Raw genomic sequence first — 12,977 nt, forward strand, 5'->3', positions numbered from 1 at the left:
CATAAGAACAACCAGTAAGCGATGCCTGCATCCTGATTGAATTTACTGTTCAGCATTGCCAACCCTCCTAAATTTAGCACTAAGCGTTGCCAGCATCACCCCATGCAGATCCTCTCATAAATTTTTACCATTGATTTCCTATACAAATAGCTTTACTGCCCTAATTTGGTGTTTCTTTGGAAGTATGGGCCCCTAAATCGTTGGCCACATAAAAATTTTATGGCAACAAGATATTTCACAGATAATGAATGGCTCACATCACGTACATGTAGCTTTAGATCAATGATGTGTTGTTGAAGTGGACAATAAATCAGAAGTAAGAAGATTTAAGCCAGGAACATGGTCTGGACAGTTTGGTTGTTAATATCTAGTACAAGCTGTATCACTATGTAACACTCTTTCTGCGATTGCACCTTTGTCTGTTTTCTGTCAAAATGGTGCTTCTTCTGTTATACAATCAGATGCAATAAATAAACTAATAACCAAGTACCAGTGTGTGCATCTTCCATTTCATAAGTTGTTCCCAAAAGTAGTCTATAGTTTCAAACAACAGAACATTGTACCTTACAATGCAATGCTTACAATGTACCTAACAGTAACAGGGCTCAAAACACCTGCATATGCAGGTCAATGCAGGTAAAATTGGAGCTGTTCAGGTATTTCTGATATCTACCTGTACCTAACCTGCACTGGCCCATGTACTGGGTATATGCAGGTCAGTGCAGGCAAAATTGGAACTGTGCATGTATTTCTGATATCTACCCGTACCTAATCTGCACTGGTCCATGTACTGGGTATATGCAGGTTGGTGCAGGTAAAATTGGAGCTGTGCATGTATTTCCGATGTCTACCTGCACCTAACCTGCACTGGGCCATGTACTGGGTATATGCAGGTTGGTGCAGGTAAAATTGGAGCTGTGCAGGTATTTCTGATATCTACCCGTACCTAATCTGCACTGGCCCATGTACTGGGGTTACATGTATGTATAGGTAATCCTCAATTATTCAGTAAAAAAGGTTTTCGAGCCCTGAATTGTACCTTACAACTTACAAGGAAGCTCACCTTATCCTGCTGACATGTGTTTACAAATTGTTAGGTGAAGGAGTGAATCTTTAGGCGTAGGAGTGAATTATCCAGTAAGTGTTCTGTGACCCACTTTCTTCTGACAAACCACATATGCCTTGTTATCAACTGTTACAATGTACTGTTCAATCACTTTCACAACATTTGGCTGATCACTGCATAGCATAGAATCTCGAAGACTCGTTCCAATGTCTGGCATTACTGTAACACCATCACACAGACGACAAATAAATTTTCAGTTGGTGATTGTATTTAGTACGTCGGCAGAACGTACTGTGCATGCACAAAACCTGTAACGTATATGTTGTGCATAACACTGCAGCAGAACATCTCAATTAAGGCTGTAAATTTGCGCACCAGGTATGGAAACTACATACTAGTCCTTTTTGATCTCCAAACATGAAGGCATTTGGCTAACATTATTTGCCACCTTTAAGCCGGTGCAATAGCCAAGTGGGTAGAGTGCTCGCCTTGCATTCGGTAGGTCGTGAGTTCAATCCCCGGCCGAGTCATACCAAAGACTTTAAAAATAGTACATATATACTGCTTTCTCTGCTTAGCACTCAGCATTTTAGATGGAGTGCGGGAGTTAAACACACGTCACTACCAGTGGGCTAGCCCCCTGCTATAGTGACACAACTGTGTGGCCCAAGGGGTACAGAAACAGAGATGGGCACCGCCATATGCGACCATGCTAATGGTTGCGGGGTGGATTTTAACTTCAACTTTTTTACTTGCCACCTTTTGTTTCCTACAATCCAACAAATGCCAAGTGCAAACCCCTCCAGAATCTCATGATATCGACTGATATATTCCATTTTCCCCTTTTGGCCAAATGCCAGTATTACACACTATATGCCATGAGCATGGGACATCAATAAAAAATAATTTCTCAATAATCGGACCCTCCTCGTTAATGATTTTGATTTTTCCGCCCACAGGCACACCTGCACCCCCACTTGTTGTACAATGAGTTCACTGCGCTGGAATTCCCCCGCAGGCTGCACAAGACTGACCTGGGCAAGCAGACGTTGTACAGGGACCACACCATGACTGGCTGGTCAGTAGCTATAGGGTTGGGTAACATGGGGGTCGTGGCAACACTGAACGGTAGTATGAGGGTCTGCATGGGGGTTGTGGCAACACTTAATGGTAGTATGAGTGTCTGCATGGGACTCTGCAACACTAAATTTAACTAAGATAGCCCAACAACTGTACATGTCTGTAAACCAATCAACTGTACATCAACTACGTATCTGCCTGTAACTTTTACGTGTACCTTTATACATTTGTTATGTGTTTAATACCATGTAAGTCCATCACACTGTAATGTACATGTATTTATTTTCTTATTTCAGGGCACCAAAGACCGTCACAGAAGATGACTTAAAATTTCCGTTAATTTTTGGAGAAGGAAAAAGGGTATGTCACTGGGTTTATTTTATAGATTTACGGTCTTGAAAATTAAGATACATGTACAATGAGTTGTTCAACTTCCGTGCAGGAGTCTTAACTGACAGTTTTTAACCTTCATGCAATTTGTCCCCCTCCAGTGCAGAGTTCTAGCCACGATAGGCGTGACGCGAGGATTTGGTGACCACGATCTCAGGGTTTATGATTCTCACTGTCTAATCAAGCCATTCCTCACAGCAGCACCAGAGGTACGGCAAGGTTTCTTGACTCTATGGTTGCTGTTGGTATTAAATGTGTGCACAGCCACGATACATTACAATAATTATGCATATGTCTCGCTGTCAGTCATCGTGCATCTAAGTCCAGTCTTATTAGCATTATTAGTTCAATTCAAGTCACCCAGGTGACCAATTATTTGGGTTATCTTGGTGACTTGAATTGACATTGGGAGCAGAGATGGACCTTTTTCTAGGGGGGGAACTTCTAAGTTCTGTGAGGGGGAGGGGATAAGCTGGGGTGGGGAGGGGCTGGGTAGAGAGATAAGACTGTCTTGTGGAGGGGGTTCTTAAACTGCCACCCTGCGTCGAGCCACCCGGCTGAGACGTTGTCGGTTGGATGAATAGAATTTCGTGTGAGCAAGCTGAAGAGATAATAGACACAGTGTTAAAACTTGCAGCTGAGATTAATTATTTTGCGATTAAATATATTGTTTTTGCTCAGTATCTTCTTCTTCTTCCAAACAAATAAGGTCAATGAGCTGGACCAGACGTTTGTCACCATGGTAACTGGTGCTGTGGTGGGTTCCCTGTGGGGTTGGGTTATATTATGTAGCAGAACAGAGTTGGAGAGCTTGCTCACCATACATATGGATGTATTTACTATTGGACTTTGAGTAAGAATAAACAGTGTTTGTTGGACTAGACATTATACCTTTGCTTTGCAAATGTTACCTTTCTAGTTTTTTTTTCTTGTTTTTAAAATGTTGCTTGTACTTTCCCACCCTTAGATCCAGACGTATGACATGCTGGAGCAGCGGTTTGGTGAGGACGACTTCCTGATCATGGCGTCGGACGGGCTGTGGGACGTCGTGGCCAATCAGGACGCGTGCAATGTGGTGTTAGATGCGCTGACACAGTTTCACCCTCAGGACCCCAATAGGTATGGACTGTGGAAGAAAATGTGCAGAAGTCTGAGTCAGACATAATGCGTGGAAGTACCAGTACTTTCATACTGTAGATAATTAAAATTCATGGTTGGGGGAAGTTCAGGAGGCCATATTCAGCTACATTTATGATGGGCTTTTTTTGGTTTGTTTTGCATAATCACCTTTAGGCATAACACACCAGTTTTGTACAGTATCGGTATGTTCAAGTTGCGTAAGACTGGACTGTAAGGTTTGAACCACTCACGCCAGTAAGAACCAATAGGTCCCGGGTTCGATACTCACCATGCCCGACATTGTGCCCTTTGGATAGGCACTTTATATTACCTTCCTTTGCCTAATGGTGGAGTGATGCCCATCAAGCCTCTTTGACTAATCTGTCAAAAATGTGTGTCTATAACACACTATGGATTTGGTGCACCAATGTGCCAACATCTGCACATTTGCCACCAAGAACCGTAAAAAATTTTTTCCTCCAGATACACGTCAGCAGCCCAGGAGCTGGTGATGCACGCCCGCGGCACGCTGCAGGGGAAGGGGTGGCGCCGCCCCGCCGAGGACAAACCCGCCTCCGGGGATGACATCACGGCCTTCATCATCCCGCTATATCACTATGGCAACCAGCACCTGTCCAGCCCCATCGTGTTATCTGAGTCGGAGGAGAGTTCCACCAGGGAGATGGAGACAGAGACAGAAGCAGAGGCCGACCCTGGCCCGGACTCATTAGATCCATGAGGCAGCAGCGGTCGGGCTAATGCCTCGGGCAGTATGGAATACCCCATGTTGTATTTTATTTATGTCATACCTACACAAGAAAACCCGCCTTTCAATGCAAAATGAGTCAAAATTTGGTGTCCCTAAACCTAAAAATGCAACAACATCAATTACAACGTCCAAATTCTGTATCAAATTTTTGAAAGTGGTGCACGCGGTTAGGGTATAAACTTGTTTGAATCGTTCTGTGGAAGCCATGGAAAGTACAGCCCGGTCCGGAACACCCTTTATTGAACGTTATTGCGGCCTGGGTATGATATAAATATTTGTATAGCTTCTCCGGGGAATCTCAGCAATAACACACAGGGAAAAGTGGGTCCTTTCAAAGTTGACAGGATTTGTGTACTACTTACCAACTTCTGAGAGCTGACAGGTTTCTTTCTTACAGGCAATCAGTTTCCTTGAGATCTGTTATAAGGGGGCACACCTGGTTCATACTTGTAAGCACGTCGGCAGGACGTACTGTGAATGCACAAAACCCAGATATCTTACAGTTTTTGTTGGGTGTTTGTCGACGTTGCATCCAAATTTTTCCCATTGCAGGCGACTTCTTTTCCAACACGACATTTGAAAGACAGGATGTTGTCCTTAAATATGTGAATACAACCTTGGATAAGACATTCTGACGAAGTGATATGCACGACACAGATCCTATCGACGTGCTATAAACTTTTACATGTACCTTTCTGCCGATCACCTCTGTACAGAAAACATTCAGTCAAACAACTAACAGGGTATTGTTGGGAATTTCTCGTGAAAACCATGACGTTGTCAAGAACAAAATAGTTGCATTCTCAATGGTGTCTATTAGATTACACAAAGAGGTTAAAGTATTGTTCAGAAGAACTGTAATTACTGATTGGTGTCGTAAATGTCCGTGTGAAAGTGTCCGTGGTGTAACTTTTTGTGCTATAACTCGATCTGCTTGTATTTGTATAGCATAAAAGCCTACAAAGGGATATGTATATGTTCTTCCAAGAAAAAACTGTATCTACAAATGCAACAAAGATGTTTACCAAGAATCCTGAGCAAATTTAAGAAAAATTTAGGAGTCTGAAACCATTGGTCAAGAGAACTTGAACCTCTTTTTATACTTTTGAATTTTAAGGTTTTGTAGTTGGAAGTTATGAAATAAATTTGGTCTCCTTGAACATGAAACATTGCTTAATCAAAATTGAAATTATTGTTTCCATTGTTTGAAAATACATAGCAAGCTTATTTTAGGTAACACCATCAAAATGTAAGCTACCAGTAATGCATCTTTGTCACAAGAGAAATACATACTGTCACAGTGGAGGGCTTCCCAAATGTATGCACTAGTGTTGCACCCTGTGTTTTCAACCTATTTATAGTTATAAAGGACAAAAATGCCTAACAAGGACAGGTTTACATGTACATTTATGTCATTATTCACTACCAGTAGATGTTTTCAAGAACATTCTTCCCTTGGTAGTCCTTTGGAGTCGAAGATGACTGTTAGTCAGTGTGTGTGTGACCATACAACATACAATGTTGTGCATGCCTACACTGTATGATAATGTTAGATGTGCAATGGTTGTTGGTATCAGAGTGAAGTCAGCAAGTTTTTTTAGATTCTAAAACATGACATAAACAACGTTTACTGTATGATACGCATGTAGCATATTGAGATATCCTCTTCTAGACTATGCAACTGTTGCTGTAAGATCCATGTCTATTCACTGTACTATACTCTTACTTATACTAATAGCAGTGTTCTAGCAAATCTCTTTCCATATCTTTAAGTGCTGTTTTTTTTCTGTCAAAAATTATAGATGGGCAAAATTTTTGTCACGAGCTGCAAAATTCCATCAAAGGGAGGAAAGACAGACACTAGCTAGAACTAAGGACGTAAAAATTTTGGATTAAATAAGCTAAGTCTACCGTCAAAATTTGCCCCTCAAAATGCAGGAAATATAAGCATTTCACAGTAGGTCAAGTTTTCTAGATTTTCTCGGAGGCTCACGCCCCAAGACCTCCCCTTACGAACATCACAACATTAAGTTATGTCATCCAAAAGTGCATGTCATAGTGGAAAAATATTTCAGGCTGGCTAGAACACTGAACTATAGGCCTCATTTCTTTCGTTATTTTCTGTGCAAGTTCCCTCCTCATATATTAAAATATTCACTTGTTGCTGTTACATACATTTGTAGTGTTACAGCTGTCAAATATGTTCACAATCATTCTGCAAGGATTCTGCAATCGTAACATGACTAAAATAACATTTTTAATGTTGCTAGGGTATGCTTCACCTTGCTAAGGCACAGCATGTTGTATAAAGCACTACTGGTGGTTAATCTTTCTCTGACGCACTAATCTTATGTTTTTCAGTTCAAATATTGTTTATGGGATAATCGACTGGTGAATCCAGGCTGCCTACATGTATGTCATGCATGTCAGACCTTAGCAAGTTTTGAATGAATTAATGAATGAAGATCTTTATTGTACATACAAACCCACTGGGTTAAGCACAGGTCACAACAAACGAATATGATGTATATAGTACTACATGTATACATTGATGCTGCTTCCTTAGTGTTCTGCAAACTTAAGGCTTTTCTGCATTTGAACTTGTATTTGTGAATTACATTGACATAGAGAAGTCAGTGTGTATACCAACAATAGTATCACTTGAAGAGTATTGATCAGTATAATTGTACTTTACTTTAATGTGCACTAGGATACCAAGAAAGTATGAGAGCCGAGAATAAATTCATCAGGTTGGTGAATGATTGAGAAGCAAAATTCTTTCTTCACAACCAATTATTTAACAAGAGCCAACATTTTGATGACCATCTGTCATCATCATACTTGCCCCCATGAAAATAAATAATGTATCAATGTAATCAATGTAATTGGACATCTGTCATCATACATGTAATTGCCCTGATGAACACAACAGTCATGGAATCTTCGGCACTTGTTGAACAAGTGGCTGTGAATAAAGAACTATAATGCTATTTAAGATGCATGACATGTTATTTATTGTTCTATGCACCAATAAACCAATAAGCTCTTTTCCTAAGAGTTAAAGCATGTAACGTTATGGATTAACGTTTAGAGTGAAAGGTAAGTTGTGTGTCCAGGACCCTGATACTAGATAGAGAAATTGGATGTGCTTCTTTACGTGTCTCTTTCAACACAGGAATATACCAAGAGGTTGACTCCTATCCATGTGTTTTATTAAGGAATTTAATTGAAATTTTATCTCAAAAGCACCCAAAGCAATTGGATGCCTTTAACTTGGCTGCAGATAATACCTTCCCCTTGGATACTTCTTGGTGACAACTATTTCCCATGTCAGTTAGAATATTTGATTCATGCATAGACTATGGGAACAATTGATTTATGTCTACTTTTTGCCAATTTTTGGTTATAGCCAATAGTAATTGACAGTGTACTCTTGCTGAAGGTTTTTTGAAATTTTAATATACAATGTAAATTATTGTTGGCTTGGTTCACTGACCAGAGAAATGTTGATGTTAATAGTTGTAGCTCAGGACTGTAGATATGAAGGAATGTACAGATAATTAATACAGGATCATTCTACAAGGGGACAATCAGATCTGTTTTGGCGATGCCTCAGGGGTGGAGGCATTTTTTATGTATTGTTACCAAGGATGTTGTTACTCATTCGAGGAATATGGGGAAGATGGAAGCAGTGCTCTGAAATTAAAATAGAGTATTGAAGAAAAGGATTCAATACATGTAATCAGAGGGAACAGAAATTATTTCAGTGTATATGCTCAAAGATTTAATGTTTTGATTTTGAACATTTTTAGCAGAATAGATAAAAGACAAAACAGATATCATAATCATGTATGAGACCATACATACTGTAAAACTTCATACTGACATAGGAAGGAATTTGAAATGTTAGACAGCAACTTGAAATACAGCAGAACATGTTACCAATGTTACAAAATGTAGCAGTAGATTGGCTTTCTTAGTTTTGAATACATGTTTACTGTCACAGAAACTTGAACTGGTCATTTTTGATAGATTTATTAAATCATAGGAAGTCATACTCTTCTTGTCTATGGTTATTATAATTCTTGTAGTTCTTTACACCAGATAGAGTGACTAGTTTGATAGGAAATGTCCTCTGGCAACATTTCCTAATGTATTATGTAGAAGCAAAGAAGAAAGCTCACACTGACCACTGACTGTATCCAGCAACAATAACCTTCCATCTTCATCAAAATACTGTCATGGACCCTGGAGTTTATTCAAGCACTGGTGAGCATTGTCTTTCATTTAGCAAATTTTAAACATTCATTTGTCATATTTTACATTTAATTTAGCAGATTTGACCATGTTTAATATACAACAGTCTACTACACCCCAGTTTATTTTGGGTTTCCATCGAGTCTGGTTTCCTTTTAAACTTACTTTCATATGCATAACTTATAAATATTTCCTATAACAACATTGAGTCATCTGTCCTGTGTAAACTTTAATAGAAATGTATTATTCATCACAGTATTATTATTTTTATATCTTTCTGTTATGTGTCTCTAGGGAAGGCCCCGCCCCCTTTCATTAAAATTTAAAGGTTAGAAAACACAGACTGTCAGAATTTGTATGTCCATCACATTGGTTACCAGTCGACATTTTTGTGATCTTTTGTAGAAGTTGTATGAATCATTGTTCTCTAGGAACTCTGTGGCAGCCAATCCCTGTTCGTCTGCCCTGGTCACCTGACTTAGATCGGCCAATGGCCCTGCGACATCCGTCGGACCGCCCTGTCCATCAGTGGGACTAACAATGACCTAAGGCTGAGGAATACTTCCGGGTTACGAAATTGCGCATTTCTGTCCGAGAAAGTCTTGAAGCACCTGGAGACAACGTCTAGCGTGAACAACAGACGTTTAACGAGGACTTCAGCAATCGACAACCACATCGAAAGAGTCCGCAATCTCTGTGCAGTGCGATAGCGTATCAGCTAACTTTCAGGTAAGAAAAGCGGACAAATATTTGGTAGTCAAAGGTCTGTAGGGACACCTGTTTGGTGTGATGTAACGATAGCTGTAGTCTGGGGCATTGCGGCCAGTAAAGCTGTTTATTTTGATTAGTGCAGCGGCATATGGTAGTGTGGATGTGGAAATAATATCTGAGAGGGTGTTGGGTTGTACTTCTTGAAACAAGAGAGACATAAGTAGTAACTAGTGATAGGATCATACTTTTTGGGGGGCTCTCGCCGTTGTCCGGGTTCGATTCCCTTTGTGGGAACAATAGGAGGGAGGATACCGGAGGGAGCATGGAAACGGAACAATAGGATTAGGACTGGAGTAGAAACGGAACAATGGGAGCATGGAATAGAAAAAGAAGAAAAGCCCCTGGGACGCGGACGTATTACCCGCCTCGAATTCGGACACGACACCAACACGCTATTTTATAAAACGCCTACTTCAAAAGGTCTGGACCCATTGGAATGGACCAGTTAGCGGCGCTTGAACCCCACTGTTCAATACACTTTTGTATGTTCAGCTCTGTAATTACCGTTTGATATGAATCCGCCCAGGACAATAGCCTTGATCCACCTGAAAACGCAAACGTAGAGTGGGGGTCTGTAGGGCGTTTACGAGATCCGTGTGTGCGTCGCATAAAAAAAAAAATTCCAGAAAAATTCATTGTGCAACATCCTGGATGGAATAACATTTTACTCTTGAAGTGATAATGGTGTTGGTGATGAGGAAATCTAAGACTTTGCTAATCCTTCTCCTAGTACTAGTATACTGTAAACCCCTACGTGAGCCCGGCCTAATTCTGACATCATCGGGCCCTGACAGGCGCCAGGTGCAACTAATAGTGGCTAGGCCAGGTACTAAGGAGAGTGTGAAGACAAAGGGACAAAAAAATCTCTGAGCAAAACACAGCAAAATATTTGTTGACTACAAGACAGTATTAGATTGGCACGTCAGTATCATTGGCAGTCGAGTATATATCCATACGCAACTGAGGCATGGATGACCAAAAATATACCAGGATTACAAAACAAACACCTATAAACACGTCAAAAATAAGCCAAAGCTCACACCCTTGCAATGTTACTCTCATTACTCTCAAAAACCCTGCATAGAATCAGTAACAACATGGATGTAGAAAAAGACCTCTATGGTAACAACATGCGGCACACAGCTCACAATTTGCCCATCTTTTAATAATTAATGGTGTCTCGGCAGTTTCAGTTATGTAAGTTGTTTCAGTAACCTTTACAGATGATGAGCATTTGTTATTTCAGCATGTTTTATAGATTGCTTGTTTCATTTTTTTTTTAGAGGTTGATCCAGCTCTCATTGACATGGCGACAACAGGCAGCATAGAAGCTTTGGATGACGTCGTGAGAGGATCATCAGGGGGTTCAGCCAATACTGTGTCCATCAGGCAAGGAGGATCAGCGGGGGGTACTGCCAACACTGTTTCCACCTGGCAAGGAGAAAGGGGGAGGCAGGACAAAGGTGTGAAAGTGTTCGGGTGTGAGGACTGTGGCAAGAAGTTCAGTAGTCTTAGTAATCTGAGGAGACACAAGCTGACTCACACTGCAGAGAGACGAGTGTTCGGGTGTGAGGAATGTGACAAGAAGTTCAGTAGTCTTGGTAATCTGACGAGACACAAGAAGCTGAATCACACTGGATTAAAACCCTACATGTGTGGGGAGTGCAACAAACAGTTTGGTGAGCTTGCAAGTCTGATGAAACACATGTGGACTCACACAGGGGAGAAACCCTACATGTGTGAGGAGTGTGGTAAGCAGTTCAGTCAGCTGTCAAATCTGACGGGCCACATGCGAACTCACACTGGGGAGAAACCCTACATGTGTGAGGAGTGTGGCAGCCAGTTTGCTGAGCCAGGTAATCTGAAGAGACACATGCAAAGGCACACAGGTGAGAAACCCCACAGGTGTGAGGAGTGTGGCAGGCAGTTCAGTCATATGGGAACTCTGAAGAGTCACATGCGAACTCACACTGGGGAGAAACCCTATAGGTGTGAGGAGTGTGGCAGGCAGTTTAGGGAGCTTTCAAGTCTGAAGCAACACATGACGATGCACACAGGGGAGAAACCTTACAGATGTGAGGAGTGTGGCAGGCAGTTCAGTCGGCTGGGTTATCTAAAAGCTCATAAGCGGACTCACACTGGCGAGAAACCCTACAAGTGTGAGGAGTGTGGCAGGCATGTCCGTGATCTGACTAAGCACATGCGGACTCACACTGGCGAGAAACCCTACAAGTGTGGGGAGTGCAGCAAGCAGTTTAGTGAGGTTTCAAGTCTGAAGATGCACATGCGAATGCACACAGGGGAGAAACCTTACAGATGTGAGGAGTGTAGCAAGCAATTCAGTCGGCTGGGTCATCTAAAGCACCACATGCTGACTCACACTGGCGAGAAACCCTTCAGGTGTGAGGAGTGCGGCAAGCAATTCAGTCGGCTGGAAAATCTGAAGGAACACATGAGGGGTGCTCACACAGGGGAGAAACCCTACAGGTGTGAGGAGTGTGACAAGCGTTTCAATCGGCTGGGTTCTTTGAATAGGCACATGCGGATTCACACCGGTGAGAAACCCTACAAGTGTGAGGAGTGCAGCAAGCAGTTCAGTGTGCTGGCTGGTCTAAAGATACACATCCGCACTCACACTGGCGAGAAACCGCACAGGTGTGAGGAGTGTGGCAGGCAGTTTGCTCAGCCAGGTAATCTAAGGAAGCACAAGCGAACCCACAGGGGAGAAACCCAAAAGAAGTGAGGACTGTGGCATGCTGTTTAGCACCACAGTTTGAAAATCTCATTGGCATAAGACGTGTGAAAACACTGCATGGAAGTGAGAAAGTATATAGGGAGTTCACTAGAAGACTATGAAGTCATCACAAATTGTTAGTTTAGTCATATGATAATCTCAACGATACGCAAGTTCTGTAACATACTGGTTGTTGTACTGGCCAAACAGGCTTTTCGTACTTTTAATATTGTATTTTCTATGTATATGTAGTGTATGGAACTCTCTATTGATAATATTCTCAAGTTTTTGAATTGTAAAAGAGTCTACAATTCAGCCATTTAGGCTGCCATCGACTTTTAGACCTGTATGTCTATTTATTTGTTTATGAATAAACCAGTCATCATCATCATCAAACGGGGTCGTGTGGTAGCGTGTTTGGCTCAGGACCAAAACTGCAAGAGGTCCCGGGTTCGAATCCTACCATCACTGATCTTGTGCCCATTGGGAAAAGCACTTGACATTACTTCCCTCACTCCACCCAGGTGTAAAATGGGTACCTGACTTCAGTTGGGGAAGTAAAAGACAGTGGAAGGAGAGGGATGGGCTCCACCTTCCAATACCATGCCCAAGAGACTGGATTAAAAATCCACTGCCCCTACGGCCTGAATAACGCTACGGGACTACTGTTTTTAAAATCTCAAACAGACAAATTGTACATACTAACACAATTAAGATGTAAGTCTGCAAAGTGGTATCACAATTAAGTTTCAAGTTTCATTAATTTTCTTATTGCTTTTATTGCGGCAGGC

General features: G+C 41.5%; 2 protein-coding genes across 4 annotated transcripts in view; both read left to right on the top strand.

Moving 5' to 3' along the window:
* Positions 1 to 6,060, top strand: part of LOC109477036 (protein phosphatase 1H-like) — a 40,863-nt gene extending 34,803 nt beyond the window's left edge. For both annotated transcript variants that reach the window (XM_019778059.1, XM_019778060.1), the window contains exons 7-11: positions 2,026 to 2,144; positions 2,443 to 2,506; positions 2,638 to 2,745; positions 3,504 to 3,655; positions 4,139 to 6,060. In XM_019778059.1, the coding sequence (XP_019633618.1) occupies positions 2,026 to 2,144; positions 2,443 to 2,506; positions 2,638 to 2,745; positions 3,504 to 3,655; positions 4,139 to 4,394 (699 nt within the window). In that variant the 3' untranslated portion in view covers positions 4,395 to 6,060. The remainder of the gene's footprint in view (positions 1 to 2,025; positions 2,145 to 2,442; positions 2,507 to 2,637; positions 2,746 to 3,503; positions 3,656 to 4,138) is intronic.
* Positions 1 to 12,579, top strand: part of LOC109477043 (gastrula zinc finger protein XlCGF57.1-like) — a 14,630-nt gene extending 2,051 nt beyond the window's left edge. The window contains exons 1-2 of one of the 2 annotated variants that reach the window (XM_019778065.1): positions 9,226 to 9,410; positions 10,736 to 12,579. In XM_019778065.1, the coding sequence (XP_019633624.1) occupies positions 10,759 to 12,195 (1,437 nt within the window). In that variant the 5' untranslated portion in view covers positions 9,226 to 9,410; positions 10,736 to 10,758 and the 3' untranslated portion in view covers positions 12,196 to 12,579. Of the gene's footprint in view, positions 1 to 9,225; positions 9,411 to 10,735 lie in introns of those variants that run through there. The other variant, XM_019778066.1, reaches the window with a different exon arrangement.
* The last annotated feature ends 398 nt before the right edge of the window (positions 12,580 to 12,977 follow it).

The sequence above is a fragment of the Branchiostoma belcheri genome, unplaced genomic scaffold, assembly GCF_001625305.1.
Source record: "Branchiostoma belcheri isolate BF01 breed outbred unplaced genomic scaffold, Haploidv18h27 scaffold4, whole genome shotgun sequence".
Taxonomy (NCBI): Eukaryota; Metazoa; Chordata; class Leptocardii; order Amphioxiformes; family Branchiostomatidae; genus Branchiostoma; species Branchiostoma belcheri.